General features: G+C 31.2%; 1 protein-coding gene across 3 annotated transcripts in view; it reads left to right on the top strand.

The window, feature by feature from the left end:
* The window catches only part of LOC148629262 (thimet oligopeptidase-like), a 28159-nt gene extending 10706 nt beyond the window's left edge, over nt 1–17453 (top strand). For all 3 annotated transcript variants that reach the window (XM_088547259.1, XM_088547244.1, XM_088547252.1), the window contains exons 9-18: nt 1410–1574; nt 1833–1994; nt 5126–5191; nt 5514–5618; nt 6825–6932; nt 7603–7676; nt 11711–11942; nt 12624–12755; nt 15850–15966; nt 17161–17453. In XM_088547259.1, the coding sequence (XP_088403385.1) occupies nt 1410–1574; nt 1833–1994; nt 5126–5191; nt 5514–5618; nt 6825–6932; nt 7603–7676; nt 11711–11942; nt 12624–12755; nt 15850–15966; nt 17161–17247 (1248 nt within the window). In that variant the 3' untranslated portion in view covers nt 17248–17453. The remainder of the gene's footprint in view (nt 1–1409; nt 1575–1832; nt 1995–5125; nt 5192–5513; nt 5619–6824; nt 6933–7602; nt 7677–11710; nt 11943–12623; nt 12756–15849; nt 15967–17160) is intronic.
* The last annotated feature ends 2229 nt before the right edge of the window (nt 17454–19682 follow it).

Genomic DNA, 19682 nt, shown 5'->3' with positions numbered 1-19682 from the left:
TCATTGATACTCAGCCACTGCTAATATCAATAGGGTATGTAAGTCTCGTCATGTGACCCCGTGATTTCACGAGAATGGGTCCTAGTCTACCATTCAAAAGAATGGAGATAAGTCATTTAGAGAGCGTTGAGTTCAGTGTTAAGGGCAAAACATCTTTTTGTGTAAAGAACATCGATAAAAATGACAAATATCTATTTCTACATGATAAAGGTAGGATAAAGGTAAAACATAAAATAGAAGATTTTGCATTGTTATACAGCGTTTCGACTACCCAGAAGTAAACAATTAAATGCAGACCGTTCTTTGCTTTTCAATACGTTCTACATCAGAAATTCCAGTAAAGAAAAAGAAACCAGAACGAGACTTACATACCCTATATCAGATGGAGTTTAAAAAAAAATGTAACTCTGTTGGTTTTGTGCAAAGGAAATCAAATGGCTAGCTTCAGGTTTTATGTTCATATATGACATATTTATTTTACAAATATCACAGGAAAAATTGCAACATATGTTTTTCATATGTTTAGAACCACCACGAATAAACAGTATGATAATTCATGGAAAGCAATTCAGGTTCATCAATACCTTTCGACAAATATGGCTTTAATCTCACCTCTAATTTCCATCTGACTACAGACAGACCTGTGTATCTAGAAGAAATTTTAGGCATAGCATCCCTTAGATATAAGAAAGTTGCATTCATTTTGTGTAAAATCATATCAAAAACTGGCCTGACTTTTGCTGTTTTATATTGAAGAATTTAAATAGAATTTAAATAAAAATCATGTGGTGTTTGTATGTTGTCGAAAGGATTTCACATATGAATGAATGTATTTTCATTAGCACAAAGAACATATTTTTTTACCATACCAGTCCTTTACATATTGCAGCATATGTTTCCATGTTTTAATGCATATGGAAACATGTGCTGCAATTTTTCCTATGTACCTTTATAAATATAATTTGTTTTTATATTTTAAATAATTTAACATACTTGTATAAGATACGAGTTAGTATTTTTTTGTATCAGTGAGTCTTCAAGATGAAAGATAATGTACATTAATACATAGTAATATATATCTGCTTGAAAATTTCAATGGAGAAGCCAGGGAAAAAAACAACCATATTACAGGATTATTGTGTTTATTTTGGTGAATAAATCATGCCAAGATCACTAGAGGATTTATTCATTCACATCTAACAAGTTTTGTGGACTCATTAAAACTTTTTGTTCTGAAGCACTTGTGATAATATTTTGGTTATCCAAAATAAGTCATCCTATGATTAATTGAATGTTTTTTTTTCTGCATCATCTTTGTTATGATTTTTTTCCTTGATATGATAAATGGTAAAAATCAATAAATTTTGGTCCAACCTCATATTTTTATCCACTATGGTTTATTTGAACAGAAAGCCAAGATGTTAGAGTTTCCTACACATTCTTCATTTGTTCTGGACATGAGAATGGCAAAAAATCCTGAAGCTGTTACAACATTCTTGACAGATCTATCAAAGAAACTACAACCTTTAAAGGAGGCAGAGATGAAATTGTTCCTTGAATATAAAAAGGAAGAGGTACAATCATTAATATACTCAAACAATGATGATTTTTCTGTATTAAATGAATCATAATGAGTCTTTCTGAGGATTCCTTGATTCATGCTTTGCAAACAATCTATCACATGTAGCGTAATTTAAAAAGTGAGATTAAAACAATTTTATTTAAGTAAATAATACCATAAATGAATATAATCAATGCAGATTTTTTTTCTATAAAACATTTTAATTGTACTGTTTTATGTAGCATTATCCTTTACTCTTTATTTGTTATAGTGTGAGAAGTATGGCTATGAGTTTGATGAAAAGATAAACTTCTGGGATTTCCGTTACTACATGAACATGGCCGAAGAGAAAAAGTATGCAGTAGACCATGAGAAACTTAAAGAGTATTTCCCTATGGAAGTGGTTACGAAGGGTTTACTTGATATTTATCAGGTAACTGAATTATCTTTGTCGTTCAATGTAGACAATTGGCTTATGAAACAGTCAGTAAATGAGGGGGGGGGGGGAGAGTCCCTATGAAATTGTGCCACAAGGTTAAATACCACAAAGAGAAGGTTTGGATTTACCATTGGGTTATGGCCCAAACTGCTCAAGAAGTAGGGTCCAAACACAAGACCTTTCCAATACTTAAATTGTTTAATTGTTTACCAATGTCAATAAGATTTGAGTCTATAATTCCTTCTTCAGTTTTCTTTTATTCTGAATCTTAACTGTATTTCAGGTTTTGATTTTTAGCCTGGTTTCATTAGGTCCAAATCAGGGTCCAAAATTAATTTGTGTTTGATCACAACAAAAATTAAAATCCTTGGCTGTATGATATTCCTGATCTAACCATGTATTGAATTTTTTTATTTTGAGCCCCTTTTCAAATTTGGCTATTTAGGTATAGGAAGGTTCCAAAATGAAACTTTATTTGATTTTATCCAAAGTTGAAATCTTGGGATTCAGTCACATTCTTAATTTTACCATTTTCTTAGATTTTGGTTTTTGGACCTTACCATAATCATCTAATTTCAATTCTTTGACCTCATTGATTCTGCGTCAGGAACCCATACTATATAAATATTGAATCATAATCCAGATTCCTTGCAGTATCAAGCTTTACTGTGCCCTGCAGAGCACATTATCGTTTCTAAATAAATGTAGCTTCCTTCCAGTGATTGTTCCGTTCCAATAACAAATAAAACTGAAATACTCCTACAATTTTTTATAGTATTACCATATTTATTCCACATATTCTGCACACTTTTTTTCAATTTTTTCCTTGTTTCAGGCAGGGGGTGCATGGTATACATATGTTTCAGTCAGGGGGTGCATGGTATACACATGTTTCAAGCAGGGGGTGCATGGTATACATATGTTTCAAGCAGGGGGTGCATGGTGTACACATGTTTCAGGCAGGGGGGGGGGTGCATGGTATACACATGTTTCAAGCAGGGGGTGCATGGTAAACACATGTTTCAAGCAGGGGGTGCATGGTATACATATGTTTCAGGCAGGGGGTGCATGGTATACACATGTTTCAGTCAGGGGGTGTATGGTATACTCAAGAACAATGAGTTTTCAGATTTTGTGTCAATAACACAATAATGGGAGTGCCGGCCTGTCTTTGGGCCCATTGTCATTTAGTTATCAAATAAAGATCAATTTCAAAGATGAAAAAATTTGTCACTAGTCCTTTAATCCACTTGATGAATTGTTTCCAGATGTCAAATATCAATACACAATCTTGGCAAATTTAAACATCTTTTTTTATAAATGTTCGATCTTGATGCATTGTTTTAGTGAAACACCTAATTTGCATAAGAACCAGAGATGTAAATGTTGGATCCAATACATCACAATATTTTAATCAATAAATGTCTGCAAATGGGAGGAAACATAAAAAAATATACTTTTATTTAAAAGATCAATGAGGAAAGGATATGCATTTCAAGGAATTTACTGGAATCCTTCCATCTCCATATGGTGATTTTTCCTCACTTTCCAATGCATGTTTTACACAGAAACTAACTTTTTTTGTTGCTCTCTTTTGCCAAGAAAGAGGGTGCCAGGTTTACATTAATGGGATGAATACAGTAATCTAGAAAAATGCATGTATAAGAAGTCATTCCAAGTTAAGGACTTCCTTCAGTAACGTAGGAATTCATTAAGTTGACTTTTTTAGTGGTTTAATAAACCTCATGTGAATTTTGTCTGTATGTGCAAAAATTGACTATTATAAAGTATAAATGTAAATCACCTTAGAACATCATACTAAAACATAATCATCTTTCTAAAATACAAATTTGTGGATTTTAATGAAACCTTTACTTGTGAAGGATGTTGGCATACAGCACCTACAGATTTTCGGGGTCAGTATGGCCAAAGGTCAAAGTTACATGATGTTGAACAAGAGGCTCCCAGGACCCTGAATTGCTCACCTGGTCTTTCAACGGCAGTAAATTTAAGAAGAATTTCTGTCTATCTTAGTTTTCAAGATATTACCTGAAAACTAAAAAAAAAAAAACTGTCATTTTTTCCCTTTTCAAGAGCAATATCTCTTAGAAGGAATCGTCTGACAACTTTTTTCCCTGAAGACTTTTGTAGTCCTAATAATATGGATCATTTCAGCCATTGAAAGAATTTGGCTAAATGGTTTTGGGAATAGTATATGCAAAAAAACTACTGTCTGACCCTGTTTTATTTTTAGTAACAGTGGCCATGTTTTTCGACAGATCAAAAATTCCCATTACATTTCTATGCAGAATACCCCAAGGAACATTCATACCAAGTTCGATGCAAATTGGTCATGTAGTGACAGAGAAGATTTTTGAAAGAAATAACATAAAAAAATAGCAAAAAATGTTGAAAAAGGGCAATAACTGGCTTAACTGATTAAATGAAAATTTGACCACAGATAGATCTCATCATGCTGAACTCTTTAAGTTGATGTCAGAATTTAGCTAAACCTAACGATTTTTGAGATATATGTGAAAAACTACTGTCTGACCCCTATGTTCTATTTTTAGTAACGGTGGCCATGTTTTTCGACAGATAAAAAATCCCCACATAAGTTGTATGCAGGATACCCCAGGAACATTCAAACCAAGTTTGGTTCAAATTGGTCAAGTAGTGTTGGAGGAGAAGAGTTTTGAAAAATTGTTAATGACAATGGACGATGACGACAGATGATGACAACAACGGACGCCAAGTGATGGCAACGACAATTTACATAGGCTGTTTTTTTTTCAATGGGATTGTCAGTTGAGTAGACTGTTTTCATGTGAGAATAATTGGAGAAACAGTCATCCTTATATCAACTGTGGTAACACTATGATTACTTTCATTGGTTTGCTATATATGTAAACTCATAAATTCAAGTATCCATATGACTTTGTGTTAGTTCTAACTTGAATTCCAATGTGTTGGACCAGGAGCTTTACTATTGTTTCATGTTTAACCTAGGTTGTTCTAAATTTAAAAAGAAGATGACCTGTGTTTTTATAAAACTATTTCATTATATTTTTCACCCATATTGGTTGTTAATTGTTGTCATTTTAGAGTTATTTATTATGTTTCAGGAGTTACTGAGTTTAGAGTTTAAACAAATTAAAGATGCAGAGGTTTACCATCCAGATGTTACCATGGTGAGATATTCATTGTTATCATCTCAATGAATTTTATTCCCATATTAATTCCACAGTATTAAATCTAAATAATGTGGGCAATGAATAAAAAAAAATGTAGTTATGTTTTTAAAATTGTTTTTTTTTGTCCTACACTATTCTATTAGGAGGCGGACGTTTGATTATAAAACTTAGAAGACACTTACATTACTATCTGTAGATATGCATTCTAAGTTCTAAAATTTCCAAAATGGTACTGTAATTGATAACAATGCTTTTGGAGAAATCATTAATGAGACATAATTTTAGACATTTTTTATCGAATGATTTGTGTTAATTTTAGTACAGTGTAACAGATAAGGCATCTGGTGTGTTGTTAGGATATTTCTACTTAGATCTGTTTCCTAGAGAAGGAAAGTATGGACATGCTGCTTGTTTTGGTCTACAGGTAGGTGTTACATATATTAATTGAATTAAATTAGTAAGTGTCAATCCCTTTAAGAATCAGGCAGTTGGTGAAACATGGTATAAAAACACCATTTTGAAAGTTTAATTTGGCTATTTGCACCATCAGAATCAAGGAAATAAAGACAAGATTTTCCATATCATGTTGGTAAATTGAGGTATAATTTCATTGAAATGTACTGAACATGAACATTTCAAGGGCAGATAACTGTCAAAAACCTGATTTTTCTAACATTACATTGAAAATATCTGAGCAAATCCAGTGATGCAGAGATCAGATAATGGTCTTTTCAAATAAAGAAAGCATCCTTGAGTGAAATCATATAGTCTGGTTGGTGGATTTTGACATGCATGTTTCTGATTTTACCAATTTTGCCTGATTCTTACAAACACTTACACTTAAATAGAACATAACATTTACTTATGTTGTCTATATTGCTGTCTGAAAGCAAATATTAAACTATGAGAAAAAGTTTATTTACCAAGGATTGTACATGTGTGACATCTTACATTGTTATCCTGATAAAGATTGAAAGAACATATTTGGATAGCACAGACATTGAAATCAAATTTTGTTTATATTATTATCTTTTCCTATTATTAGCTGTCCCTTTGATGCAAAGTAACTACTGTAAATTCAGAAATTTTTTTTCAATGTTTTCATTTTTGTGAAAAATTTCAATTCAGACAAAATTACATAGTGAAAACTTGCAATTTTTAACAGTACTGATGCAGAATTTTTCTCAAAATTGCAAAAATTAAGTGTGCACTTTCAGCTGAGAGCACTATTTTTCTAAATAAAAAAAGAAGACATGAATTTTTTATTTGAGAATTAGGGATTGTCTTCATAAAATGTAACCAAACTAAACAGGATGACATTCACTTTACAATGTAGGGGAAAAGTTCTAAAAATATATATACATGTACTAGTTTAATCCTGATATATCTGTTTCTTCACATGTTTTCATTTAAAAGGTGTGTTATATCCATGCTAATATACAATTATTGGAGTACAAGTGGGTTTAAAGGCTTCAGGTCATGAAATTTTGTAATTTGAGATTAGTAATGATTTGTTGTGATCTGATAATTCATGTTTATTTTGAAAAAAATGAACTCTTTATATTTTTGGGGTTCTAACACAGACTTTCATCCTCATACACCGTATCAATATTTCAATTTCTATTATTAGCCTGGTTGTATTGGACCTGATGGGAGCAGACAGATATCTGTAGCAGCTATGGAGGCTAACTTTACCAAGCCTACTGGAGATAAACCAGCCTTACTTACTCATGATGAGGTGAAGAACTAATCTGGAAGAATGGTCATTATGTATTGCAGACTCTTGAAGGGGTCTTAAGAATTCTTGGTGCCCTTAAAACAGAGTTTTAAAAATTAAAAAAAGGGTTGACTCATTTGAAGGGAAACGTTTTTGGAAAGGGATTTGTGACTTTGCATATAGAAAAGTCGTCACAGTTTTTTTCTGCTGAACATTAGAACATTTTCTATCTTACATGTTGTTTGTAGCTTGACATGATGAGTTGTAATTTATCCCCAATTTTTAGTTGAATCCCATCTTTCTGTCATAGAGGACTTGATAAAAATACTACATTAAACATTAAAATATTTGTTACGTTTTCTTAACTTATCTTATACTTAAGATAAAATGGTTATGTAAATTGTTTGGTATATAGATTTGACATGAGTTGTTCCTCTTTCCTATTTTCTTCTGATATATATACAATGTAAATTGTAAACAAGAAACAAGTTCAAACGTTGAAAGCATGACATTATCTACGATCGCTTGTGTATAAAACATATCAGCTTATACATTTAAATAATTTTTATGTCTGTCTTATGCTTGCAATTTTAAAAATGCTCAGATCTTAGGTTTTGATGAATGGTACTATTATCTGATATTCAGGTGTTCTTTTGCAGAAATTTCTTCTACCATAACATTTTTTTTTCAGGTTGAAACTTATTTTCATGAGTTTGGTCATGTTATGCATCAAATCTGTGCTCAAGCTGATTTTCCATTATTTAGGTAAGTCTGTATACAAAAAGTTAAATGTATAGCAAGCACTGCTTAAATTAGTGTATGTTTGTAGGTGTGATATTTTATGGAGAGAATGCAAAATAACAATAATAGTCTCCAATTATTTTTTAAATTGTAATACGATGTCATGAACTTCCAAAAAATGAACTCAAAAGAACCTATGATTTTAGTTAATTAGAATGGCATATCACAATCAGTGTTGTCCCTTTTGCTTTCATCCCATGCTCAATTTGGAAGACAAACAATTTTTAAATGCTGTATTATTTAATAGGTTGAAATGTAATAAGTAAATGCATTTGCAGTTCAAATGTCATACGTTTTAAATAATTACTTATATATATAATTTAACAATGATATTAATTTCGATGAAATATATATTCAATGATTCCCGTTGACTACAGCACATACATCTTCAATTATTTGTTACTAATGTTGAAACTATACATATATTAGTGAAAAAAGAAATGCTTTGTTCATTTATGGAAAGTACTTACTCTATATTAAACTTGATATTAAGTTCCATAAAACAACTAAACATACTTATAGCATGAAGCATTTTTATATAATAAAGCATAACAATATCTGTCTTGTAAGAAAATTTCATGATGGGGGAAATCAAAGTCAAACACAGCTGGGCCACCTAATTTTGGATGTTTTTTTTTTCTTTTTAAATGTATGCTTCTCTCTTAGCCGGCTTAGTGTTGGTAAAACTTGCACACTTGACTAGTTGGACAAATTGTCTTGTTTCTGCCCCTGAATATACAAAAAATAAGGTCCTGCTTATGATTATAGAGGAATGAACCCTTTGTATGCCTGGCAGGCATATTTTGTTATTGAAGTGTTCAAACAATGTGTGGAGGTTCTTTATTAGAATAAATAAAAATATGTCAGTAGAATGAAATATGCCTGCCAATTTTACTACATGGAGTTGATTGGTTAGGTTAACTGCTATTTATTCTTAAATTAACATCACTATATCTAATTTAAATGTTGCATATTTATATATGTTGAACACCTCTCTCAGTTTGACATACATTTTTGTATTTTCGAAATACTTGGTAAAAGAAAACAATATTGTCATTGAGAAGAACTGAACTTGAGTTATCTCCCTTACAGTTTGTTGTGGTCTTTTTGTGGTGGATGTATAATGATATACAATTGTCTCTGTCTTAAGAATATTTAGTTTTCATAATTGCAGGATTATACACGTTTTTTATGGAAAGAACTTACTGTTTGTTTTTTATTTCATTATTTTTTTTCAATCTACTTAACAAGGCAGACTTTCATGCTTTTAAAGATATGTGAAATATTTGTATGGTTTAAAACTATCTAGTGTAATTCATTTTTTAAATATATTTTGAATTTGAAAGTGACAGTTAGAAGGAGTTTTCTCAGGAAGGGACCAATATTTGGTTACTTATTTAAGTTTAATAGCATAAACTTTGGTTTTAAGAATCAGTTCTTAAGCTGTATGGATATCTGATTTATAAATTTCCAATTTAATCATTTCAACGTGTTCTCCCTTTATATTCAGTAAGTGGATCTGACACAACAATATATTGGCTTGGCAAGATTTCAGTGTTTTTTTTTTGTTTAAATTGTATTTTGTCTGGTAGGCCTTGGTTTACCTATTCTTTTCCTTGGACTATTTATTATCGTGACCTGTCCTTCAAACTCTGCATTTAAAATGTCAACAAAAAATATCAACTTGTATAAGCTTCTTACCCTTACCGGCTTCTGTATGTCATATTTCAGTTTGACTTTGTCGCATGTTAACTTGACTTCTCCTATTGTATCTTTAACAACAATTTGGCTGTTACAGTTATTTTCAAAGTTATTAACATAAGAATCTTACAACCAAGCAAATATTTCAGTCTCTTTACTTTCACTTTCATTCACATGAATTCCCAAAGTATAGAATGTGGGAAAAGTTTTGAAGAGTCTTGTTATTTTGTCATTGCTATATTACTTCAGTTTATGGTGTCCAAGTGACATCAGGAGGTCTCCATTTGACATTTTGGCAATATTAAACACTTATACTCTTGATGTCTTCAACTTCTGTTACATTAATTTTTCCATAATTTAACCTTTTTTAAAAGTTATAACTCCATATCACAAATATAACCAAACTTATCACTTGTAAAATGAACAAAGTTTGTTACAATCTCATATTTGTTAGATAACTCTTAACCAGTGTTAGTTTTGAACATTAAGCAAAGTACCAAAAAAAATAATCAATACATAAATATGTTGAAGTTACTGGAAGAAATGTATGCCTTGTGTGGAGCATTTTTTTGGTATTGATTTATCCAAAGACCTGACAATATTAAATATGTCAGAAACATTGCTTGATTGAAGAGCTTGGTCTACTTTTCTCTCCTTTTCCGTGGTGTTATTTTTACATATCTTTGTTTTTTCAATGGCATCACTTAAGTTTTGTTGTTTGTCAGTCCAAATTTTCTCAGGACATCACCACATGTGTTAAAAATACAAGTAACTTCCTTTATTAGTGTAAGAAATTTCTGCTTGATATCCTGAAAGTTGGTTTTACCTGTCATAAGAAGTCCCTATAAATGTTCCTCTTCCATATAAACAAAACTGAATGGATGGTTTAATTTTTTTTTTTTGAGATCATCAGGTTCTTTTATATTATTTGAGTATACTTCTAAAAGTTTGAGAAATTTGTGTCCACAATGGTCTTCCGCTTAACAACTTGAACAAATTGGTGTAAACAACACAAGTCTCTTTACAATGCACTTGACATGGTAGATTTTGAATTTCTTCTTTTCTCTGCTCATACTCTAATTCATAATTTCCACATTTCTGTAAGTTAATCATGTTGTGCTCTTTGAAAGGTTTGGTTTTGGAATGAATTTGTTGGCTACAACCATCACATAAATAGATCTTACAAGTAATTCACTTCCATTTGATCTCTGATGATTTGTTGCAGAATTTGCAGATGGAAGAAACGTGTGCCATTTTGCACCTTATGAATTTTATAGATATTTTCTGTCTGGTATGTCTACTTGAGTTAATTTTTTTTCAAATTGTCTTACGATTAGTTGAAAATTTAGAACTAAGGATCATACATGTTCTAATATGAATTCTAGTTAATATTTGCACTTTTAATAGTCAATGATTTTTCCATGGTTTATAACTAATCTTTAAATCAAAAAGGAAGTTAATGCATTATATTTAATGTACATGAGGCCAAATAATTCAAATTTACTTCTTAAATTGATTAAATGGACAGATTTGAATGATGCTGTATAGTATTATAAACACATGTAAGAGGACTCAGGAAGTCTATACTGCATTACATATTCTATCTTTTCATCTAATGCTTTTTTCTAAGCTTTTATGGAGCACAATGTTTCATACCATGTAGCAGGTAACTTTCCCAGGGTGCTCATTTTTATTTTTAGTGTTCTGTTTAAAAGCAACAAAATAAATTACTCTTGGGTTAAGTACTTGGAAAAGCCAACATTTTTGCCAAAAAATAGCCAAACTTTATACCTGTCAAAATAACCTGCCATACTGTGTTGTTATAGAGGTTCAAAATGGTAAGTCATAGGCATTTTCTTATTTTCAATATCCTTGGACCCAAATTTCCAGTTTGACAGGACTTGGACATGTTGACCATTAATTTTGTTGTTTTATAAGCTTTTATTAGGTGGAAAGATACCTTTTGATGTAATGACTCTCAAGTATTCTTCATTAACTGGTAGATCTGCTGTTGGTCACTTCCTGCTTAAAAGAGCATAGACATAAAAAAGAAGATGAATGTTGCGTATAAAAATATGGTCACAATTCTCTTAGTTTTTTTTTTGTGGGGGGGGGTTATGATTTCTAACTTAAAATGTAGTGTTGTAGTTGTTCATTCCATTCGGACAATGTAAATAAGACTTGTAACCATGGTGAGTCTCAATGTTTGTTGACTGTGTTGTTCATACCTTTTTTTTTTGCAAAGATAATGGTATTTTGAGTTGTTTATATTAAGAATTTTTACTTTTTGTTTACAGCGGTACACATGTAGAAAGAGACTTTGTTGAGGCTCCATCCCAGATGTTAGAGAACTGGTGTTGGGAGAAAGAACCTCTGAGCCGTATGTCTGGACATTACAAAGATGGTTCTCCTATACCGGAGGGACTTCTTGAGAAGCTCCTGGCCAGTAGGAAAGCTAATGCTGGAGTGTTCAACCTCAGACAAATCCTTTTGGGCACATTTGATCAAACCATTCACAGAGTGCCTGAGGTAACTTAGTTTATAGTTTTGTATATATTCATTCTCACTTGGACTATTGGAATTTTTTTTTTAAATGTCACTTTCACTGCTTCATTGTCTTCACTACCTTTTATACCCTCACTCAACAAGTAAATTATATCCATGTATTAGAATCACTGTCTGTACATCCATCATCAGAACTTGTCTCGACTTATATACCCCCACTTGTCGCCCCCTCAACAAGTGAATTATATTCATGTAATGGAATCACTGTCTGTACATCCATCCATCAGAACTTGTCTCGACTTTTATACCCCCACTCATTGCCCACTCAACGAGTGAATTATATTCATGTATTTGAATCACTGTCTGTACATCCATACAGCAGAACTTGTCTCGATTATCATGACTCCAGATTGACGGCTTAATTATAAGTTGGTATGTGGCTTTATATAGATGGGGCATATGTTGTATCTGTTTTGGCTGCTGTCTGATATCAACTTCCTATACAAGTAGGGGTATACCTATCAACCCATCTTCATGTTTTTATTGTTCTGAATTACCTCTTTTTCACTTTATATAGAAAATATACTAGACTTAAATTGGCTGATGGGGATATCATGAAAAATCAGTCTTGTATTATGTACATTGCTCCTTGAATGTTATGCTTGTAATTAAATCATTAGTAATTAAACATGATTATTCTTTAAGGCAGACACAGCTGCAATATTTTCCAAGTTGTCTGAGGATATCTTAGGATTTCCTGCCACTCCTGGAACCAACATGCCAGCATCGTTCGGACATTTAGCTGGAGGTTATGATTCTCAGTACTATGGGTATATGGTAAGAATGGTTTATTTTGAAAAGAAATCTTGATATAATTTCTTTTGTACATTAATTTGACTTTGATATACAAATTGGAACTTTCAAGACTTTTGACATTGAAATGAAGACATTTTTTCATTAGATCTTAATCAGACAAGATTTACTTCTGCTTTAAAACATAATTTCACGTTTTCAGATCCGTTATTTACAGTTTTGTTTCTGTTTTTTTTTTTTTTTTTTTATCATACCTTTACTTCATATTTTGTTAATTTCCTTTTTTTGTTGCCTTTTAAAATCATGTCTGCTGAGTGAAAACTAGTATTCTCTATTTTCACAATTTTTGTTATGTATTGTTTTTGAAAAATATAATAAAACCACAAGATAAATTTATATTTACTTCCTTTAAATAAAATTTCCAGAAATATGGTAGAATTGAAATCAAAAACATTTTTTTATATGCCTGACCTAGATTCATGTCAACCAATTTTGTCAATTAACATGTGTAAATGATTGTGAATTGTAGCTTTAGGTAGTAGACCTGGGCTATCCCAAAAATTTTGCCATAAATCAATTTTCTTTAAATAATTACATGATATTACATTAACTGTGGTGTATCCTATGTCAAAATTTTTAAGAAAATTCACCGTGAGGATTTTAAACAATAAGGACTAAAATATTGCTATTTTTAGTAATCTGAATCATTGGCCAAACTGAACCATATCTGGTATTTTAGGGTCATTTTGAAAATAAATATTGAAATAAATAACTGAATATTAAGTCAAATTCACTTTAAAAGGATTTATATATCAGATTTAACATGAAATTTTATTGTCTATTTTGTAGAAAAAATACTAGGCTTTAATTTACCAAAATAACAAAAGGGAGGTAATTTTCAGCTATTTGCTTATATAAAAACATCTATTTTGCAAAAATCCATTATTCAATTTTCGTACAAAACTGATATTATATGGACTATTCACATGCAAATCAATAAGCACATTTTCAGAAAAGTTCACAGTGTAGTTTTTTAAAAATGTTTTAATGATTATAGGGTAAGGCATTGAATATTTTTTAATCATTATGGCCAAAATCATGTTAATATTCAATAAGGTTACCAAGTATCAAATTATGGTGACTTATTATATGGATGAAAGAACATTGGCGGGGACAGCTTGAGTAAACTGCTGTTGCAAATTATTGTCACGCAAATATTCATACTTTTGCACAAAGGGATTAACTTATATGCTAAACATAGTTCAATGCTGGATAGAGTCATTTGCTGAACAAGCAACAAAATGAAAACAGGAAGGAAGACTGGGATTGATTTTTTGGGTTGATACATGTACTTGAACCTGTCTAGGAATTTGGGACAGAAAAGGGGCCTGAAACAAGTATTTTTCTTTTGTCTGTATAATAACATGATTATAAGTGAATGGATCTCATATAAATTTTACTAAGAGATGCCATATTACAGAAGGAAGACTGGGATTGATTTTTGGTGTTGTGACTTGAGCCAAGTAAGTATAAGGGGCCACAAATGTTCGAGCAACAGTTTTTTTGTTTTTCTAATTTTTTATGAAAACTTGAGTGAAAAGGAATGGATCCCTTTAAAATTCTACCACAAGGTGCCATATGCCCACACAAAGTTTGGGATTAATTTTGCAGGTTTTGACTAGAACCATTTAGGAAAAAAGACCAAAAAGTGATCATTTCAGTTCTTGTTAAATTTTTATCCTGTGTCAAATGTCTTATTGTAATCAAAATTCAAAGCTGTGTAAATTCATATTTGCTTCAACTGTTCAGGGTTTGACCTCTGCAGTCATAACAAGTTATGGCCTGCAAAGCATTTTGTATCTCCCATGCAATGTATAGAAGAACAGAATTGTACCATAATTATTCCTGTTTTAAAAAATCTTAAGGAACATCTTGATCATCACATCCTTCATATTAATTTGTTATGCTGATTTCTTGGATTACCTCCCTTTGTTTTTTTTTTTTTCAATTTCTGTAACTATTTGTAGGATTTTGTAATAAATAAGACAAGATAATAATCTATATTTGGAAAGCGCAAATGTTTTCAAGCATTAATTGATACATAACTACTGATACTTCAAAAAGCTTTGATAGAGAGTACATGAGTACTGGCATACACAGAAACTTTTTTGGGGGGAAACTATGGATTTCCAATACATCAGTTGAATTATTTATGTATTTCATTACAAAATAACATTTTCTTTTATTCACCTAATTTTTAAATTGTTCTTGTACCCTTGTATTAAGCAGTGACATACTGAACTACATGTAGCAACGTTACCCTCAAGTACAGCTTTTGAAGGATATCTTTTTGTAAATTCTTGACAAGCTGCATTAATTCTACGTTTAATTCTGTCAAAACTGTTGCATATTGTGATTTGTAATAATGATTTGACTTCTAAAAGAATATTTCTGTCAAGTACTCATTGGAGTGTCTTTCTCATTACTTTATCAACTGTGTTTTTATGGAGAATTTCTTTCAAGTAGATGCTAAGTACTATTGATTTACAATACTGTAATTGCATAACATTCTTAAAGAAGCTCTTTTAAATAAACATGCTTAATGACTGTAATTATAAATTTATTCACATGTAATAAAAATTATTCACAAGTTATGTACTTAAATTTTTTTTTAAGAAAGAAGAAAACATTCTGAATCAAGGTTCACTTGTATAAGCAGTAAACATTTCAAATTTTACTTAATGGGATTGTGTTTTTCTGATCAAGTTAAATGTAGCTCCATATGAAGCACTCTTGCTCCTGGAATTATTTTTATCTAAGGTTGTAGTACATAGTACTGTGAAGAAAGACTGTTTATTGTATATCAAGTCAGTCACATTTTCTTCTGTTATTCAAACAAAGTCTAACCAATGGGTTAGTGTAGTAAAATAAAGAGTGAACTATGTCTGTCTGTCTGTTTAATCATTCGTTCACATTTATTGTAAGTGCAACTCCACCTCAACTGCTCAAGGGATTTTCATATTTTATATTTAACATTATACTCAAATTGAAGTGGGGGTATTCCTTTGTGAGCTTGCTTTGTGTATTTTTAGTTATATTGATGTTTACTATATTTCAGTGGAGTGAAGTATTTTGTATGGACATGTTTTATTCACGGTTTAAGAAAGAAGGTATCATGAGTCCTAAAGTTGGTGGTGATTACAGGAAGTGTATCTTACAACCAGGTGGCTCTATTGTAAGTAAAATGTACACTATATTGTCAAGATATGAGTTTAGCATACTTTATTGCAAGTCAAGGTTCACTACTGGTAGGTTTTTAGGAATAAATATTTTTTTCACAATCACACAGATTTTTTTGTCCAGTAATTTTGTTTAAAATTCAATTACTTCTCAATTATCTTGGCAATTATTCAGTTCAGATATGAGGCAGGTGTCATTTAGAAGTTAGTGGTAATACAGAATGAAATTATCGTCATATTAAATGAATAGAAAATACAACTTTAATTAAAATTTGACAGCTAAAAGTGTCCATAAAAATATTATGTTTTGTAAAAGGAGCACAAAAAATCTTGACAGCAAATTTAGGTCTTCATGTTATTTTACCTATGATCATGTTGTTACAGTATGGTAACTTTTACCTTCTGTTTAAATTTATTTGAATCTAATCATAATATTCCCTATGTTAGCTCTGTAATACCAGGCATTTCAGTTGATATAATAACTAGCTAGAGGATAAGATTATCTTTTTTCTTTTAAATCATAGATTTAAACAGTTATTATTTGTTGAATGAACAAGATAATCTATTCAGTCTATTAATTGATTACTAAATGTTAAATGTGAGCCTACTAGGATAGTGGATGTTGGTTAATACATGCGTTAGAGTTGTTCAAATATTAATATTCTTATTTGCTGTGAAAGGCATGTGATGGGGATATAAATTATAAGAGATGATACCTTAGAAATTCAATGATTCATAAGGCAGTAATGACAGTTACTTGAAGTATTTTTTTTTTTTTTACAAATTGCAAAAGTTACAAGAAGGTTACTCAACATTTTACAATCAATTTTCTCCCAGTTTGATTGTCATATGATATTTTTAAAAGTATTTCCTAAGAGTTTGGCAGGCTCAAAAATATAAATGATGTAATCATGGTCAAGAAAACCACAGATTTACCTCAATGTTAATCCTTATTTTTTGAAAGATGTTTCCTTTTGCAATGAAGTTGTTGAGCCTTTGAATACACACACGGGACATGTTTACACATTTCCTATTAGATAATTAGTAAGAATCTATAGTTAATATGAAATAATTAAAAAAATATTAATATGACAAGAGTTATAGTCCCTGATCAAAACTATTGGAAAAGGTCAGTAGTTATATTGAATATATAAAATAAGTTCTGATACTCAGTAAATTTTATTTTGCAGGATGCAAGTGACATGTTGAGAAATTTTCTTGGGCGTGACCCAGAACAAGAAGCTTTCTTAATCAGCAAAGGTTTGCTGACACAGTGACATTTCCTCAGCTCATACTCTTGATAAACAATGACCTTCATAAAATATCCAGAAAAATTACCTATGATTGAAGGAGTTTCCAGTGAATCATCATATAGACCATGGGACCAGTGCCTTATATTGGTAGGCAGTGATGTAACAAGAGAATTAATATTCCTGATGCAATCAGTAATAAATTATTTCATTATTTATTTCATTTACAGGTATGTCGTTGTTTTGTTATTAATCAAAGTCAATGAATGAAATATGTACTTGTAAAACTATTTGAACTAACACAAAACAAAAATGCAAAACAAATAGTACTAAATTTATAATTCTTAAGAGTTAACACTATGCAACCATTTAGTCATGCATGCACAAAAAATGCATATTTTTCATAAGACCAGGAAAATAAAACACTGCTCAGCATTTTTTTTATGTGCATGCTTTCAAGGATGATTTTTTTACGTTCATTTATTCAAGGATGATTATCACGAAAGGCTGTTGAAAAGTCCCTAACTTAACTTTATAATTTATCTATGACAACCATGTGAAAAAGCATTAAAAAAATCATGAAATATTAGAAATGAGAATCATGTCTGAAAGGCAGGTGGTTCATATCTTCACAAATGGTTACAAGTTAAAACCTAATGACATGTTGTATTTTAAAACGTGTTGGATGACATTAAGTACAGAATCACACTGAACTTTCACCTCACAGAAATATATGTGTGTTTGGTTTTAGTTGCAGTTTTGAAAATAATAATTTTTTATTAGGATAATATAGTTTTAATCAATAACAGTAAAGAAGTAAATGTATACCTTAGCTTGAACTAAAACTTTTTGACAAATGTCTGATGGCAGAAGCAAACATTAGAAACTGGCAAAAAATAAAATAAAAGAGGTAGATTAAAAAACTTGAAGAGTTTTCAAGTAAATCTTTACCCTATATTAACTTTTGATATTACTGATGCAGGATTTTTTTTAAATTGCAAAAACTAAAATTACATTTTGGATGATTTCTTCATGAACTCATGGATTGTGAAGCTGTAACCTTCTGCACCATGAGAACCTTTTTGTTCACTATGTCATAGGTTTCTTTTTCTCTTTTGTCTACCCATTGATGCAATTTTTATATAGGAACTCGGCACATATTTTTAGAAAAACAGAGGATGGTTACCCTGCACCATGTCCAAGATCCTAGTTTGTAGGGGAATCCAGGCTCATTTACTTCTGTTTATTTGCATGTGTTATTTTGATTATTTCATGTTATGGGTAACTATTAGTGTTTAGTGTTTATCCTTGAAATATAAAATGAATATGCTTTTGATTTCTGCTCCAATCTTGGTTCCCTTAATTACTCTTGGAAGTGTCTTAATTATGTGTTATTTTCCAGGTCTTTTAACCCAGTTATAGGTTTCATTTTCTTTACCCCAATTTACGACGTAGAACGTGTGGAAAACCGGAGACCGATCTGCATTTTATTGTTTACTTCCGGGTACTCGAAACGTTGTATAACAATGCAAAATCTTCTATTTTATGTTTTTTCTTAATACTTTTATCATATAGAAATAGATATTTGTCATTTTTTATCTATATTTTTTACACAAAAAGATGTTTTTCCCTCAACACTGAACTCAATGCTCTCTCTAAATGACAAGTCGCTATGCTTTTGAATGGTTGACTCGGACCCATTCTCGTGAAATCACAGTGTCACATGACGAGACTTACATACCCTATTCTGTGACACATCCTTGTTCTCCCTGTTGATACGATATGTTTAATATTGACAACCAGATTGTTTTTCTTCACAAAATTCATCTTCAATTAATCTACAAAATTAGAGTGAAAAAAGATGTTACGTATTGTAGATGTGGTATTAAGTTGTCGTTTATTAAATGCCTTTTGGAAGAAAAAAAAACCTGCCATCATAAACCTATATTGTACATTATTACCCACAATCTTTGGGAGTAAAAACAAGAAACACCTTTTCAGATGTTTATACTCCACCATCTAGGGGAGTTTATGTATGTGAATCACTTTGTTAGACTATTGCACCCCACAATCTAGGGAGTACATATCAATTTGATCTGATGGAGCAGTGTAGCGAATAGAGTCGTCACATTCTGAGACGTTGTATAATATTGATTTGTTGTGACATGCATTATTAATTTGATCCTCTATCCTACATAATAACACCTAGATGAACTGTCCCGTACTACCATACATCGTGTACTTAGTTACAGCCCTAGATTAATCCTACAAGGAGGAATGACCTGGCCAGCGAAAGCTATATTTTTTATATAGCCTAGCTGGCCGAGTGGTCTAGGGCGCTGGACTTAGTGCAGGCGGTGTTGCCATAGATGTCACAGCGGTACGAGTTCGAGTCAAGTGGAGGGAACGACCAAAAATTTGCTTCGCAAATTTGACAGTTCTAGCATCGTTTGGATTTTTTC

This window comes from Perna viridis, chromosome 1, assembly GCF_037379345.1.
Source record: "Perna viridis isolate PV_CMFRI_1.1 ecotype Kerala chromosome 1, ASM3737934v1, whole genome shotgun sequence".
Classification (NCBI taxonomy): domain Eukaryota; kingdom Metazoa; phylum Mollusca; class Bivalvia; order Mytilida; family Mytilidae; genus Perna; species Perna viridis.
This window is presented reverse-complemented; position numbering and strand designations above follow the sequence as displayed.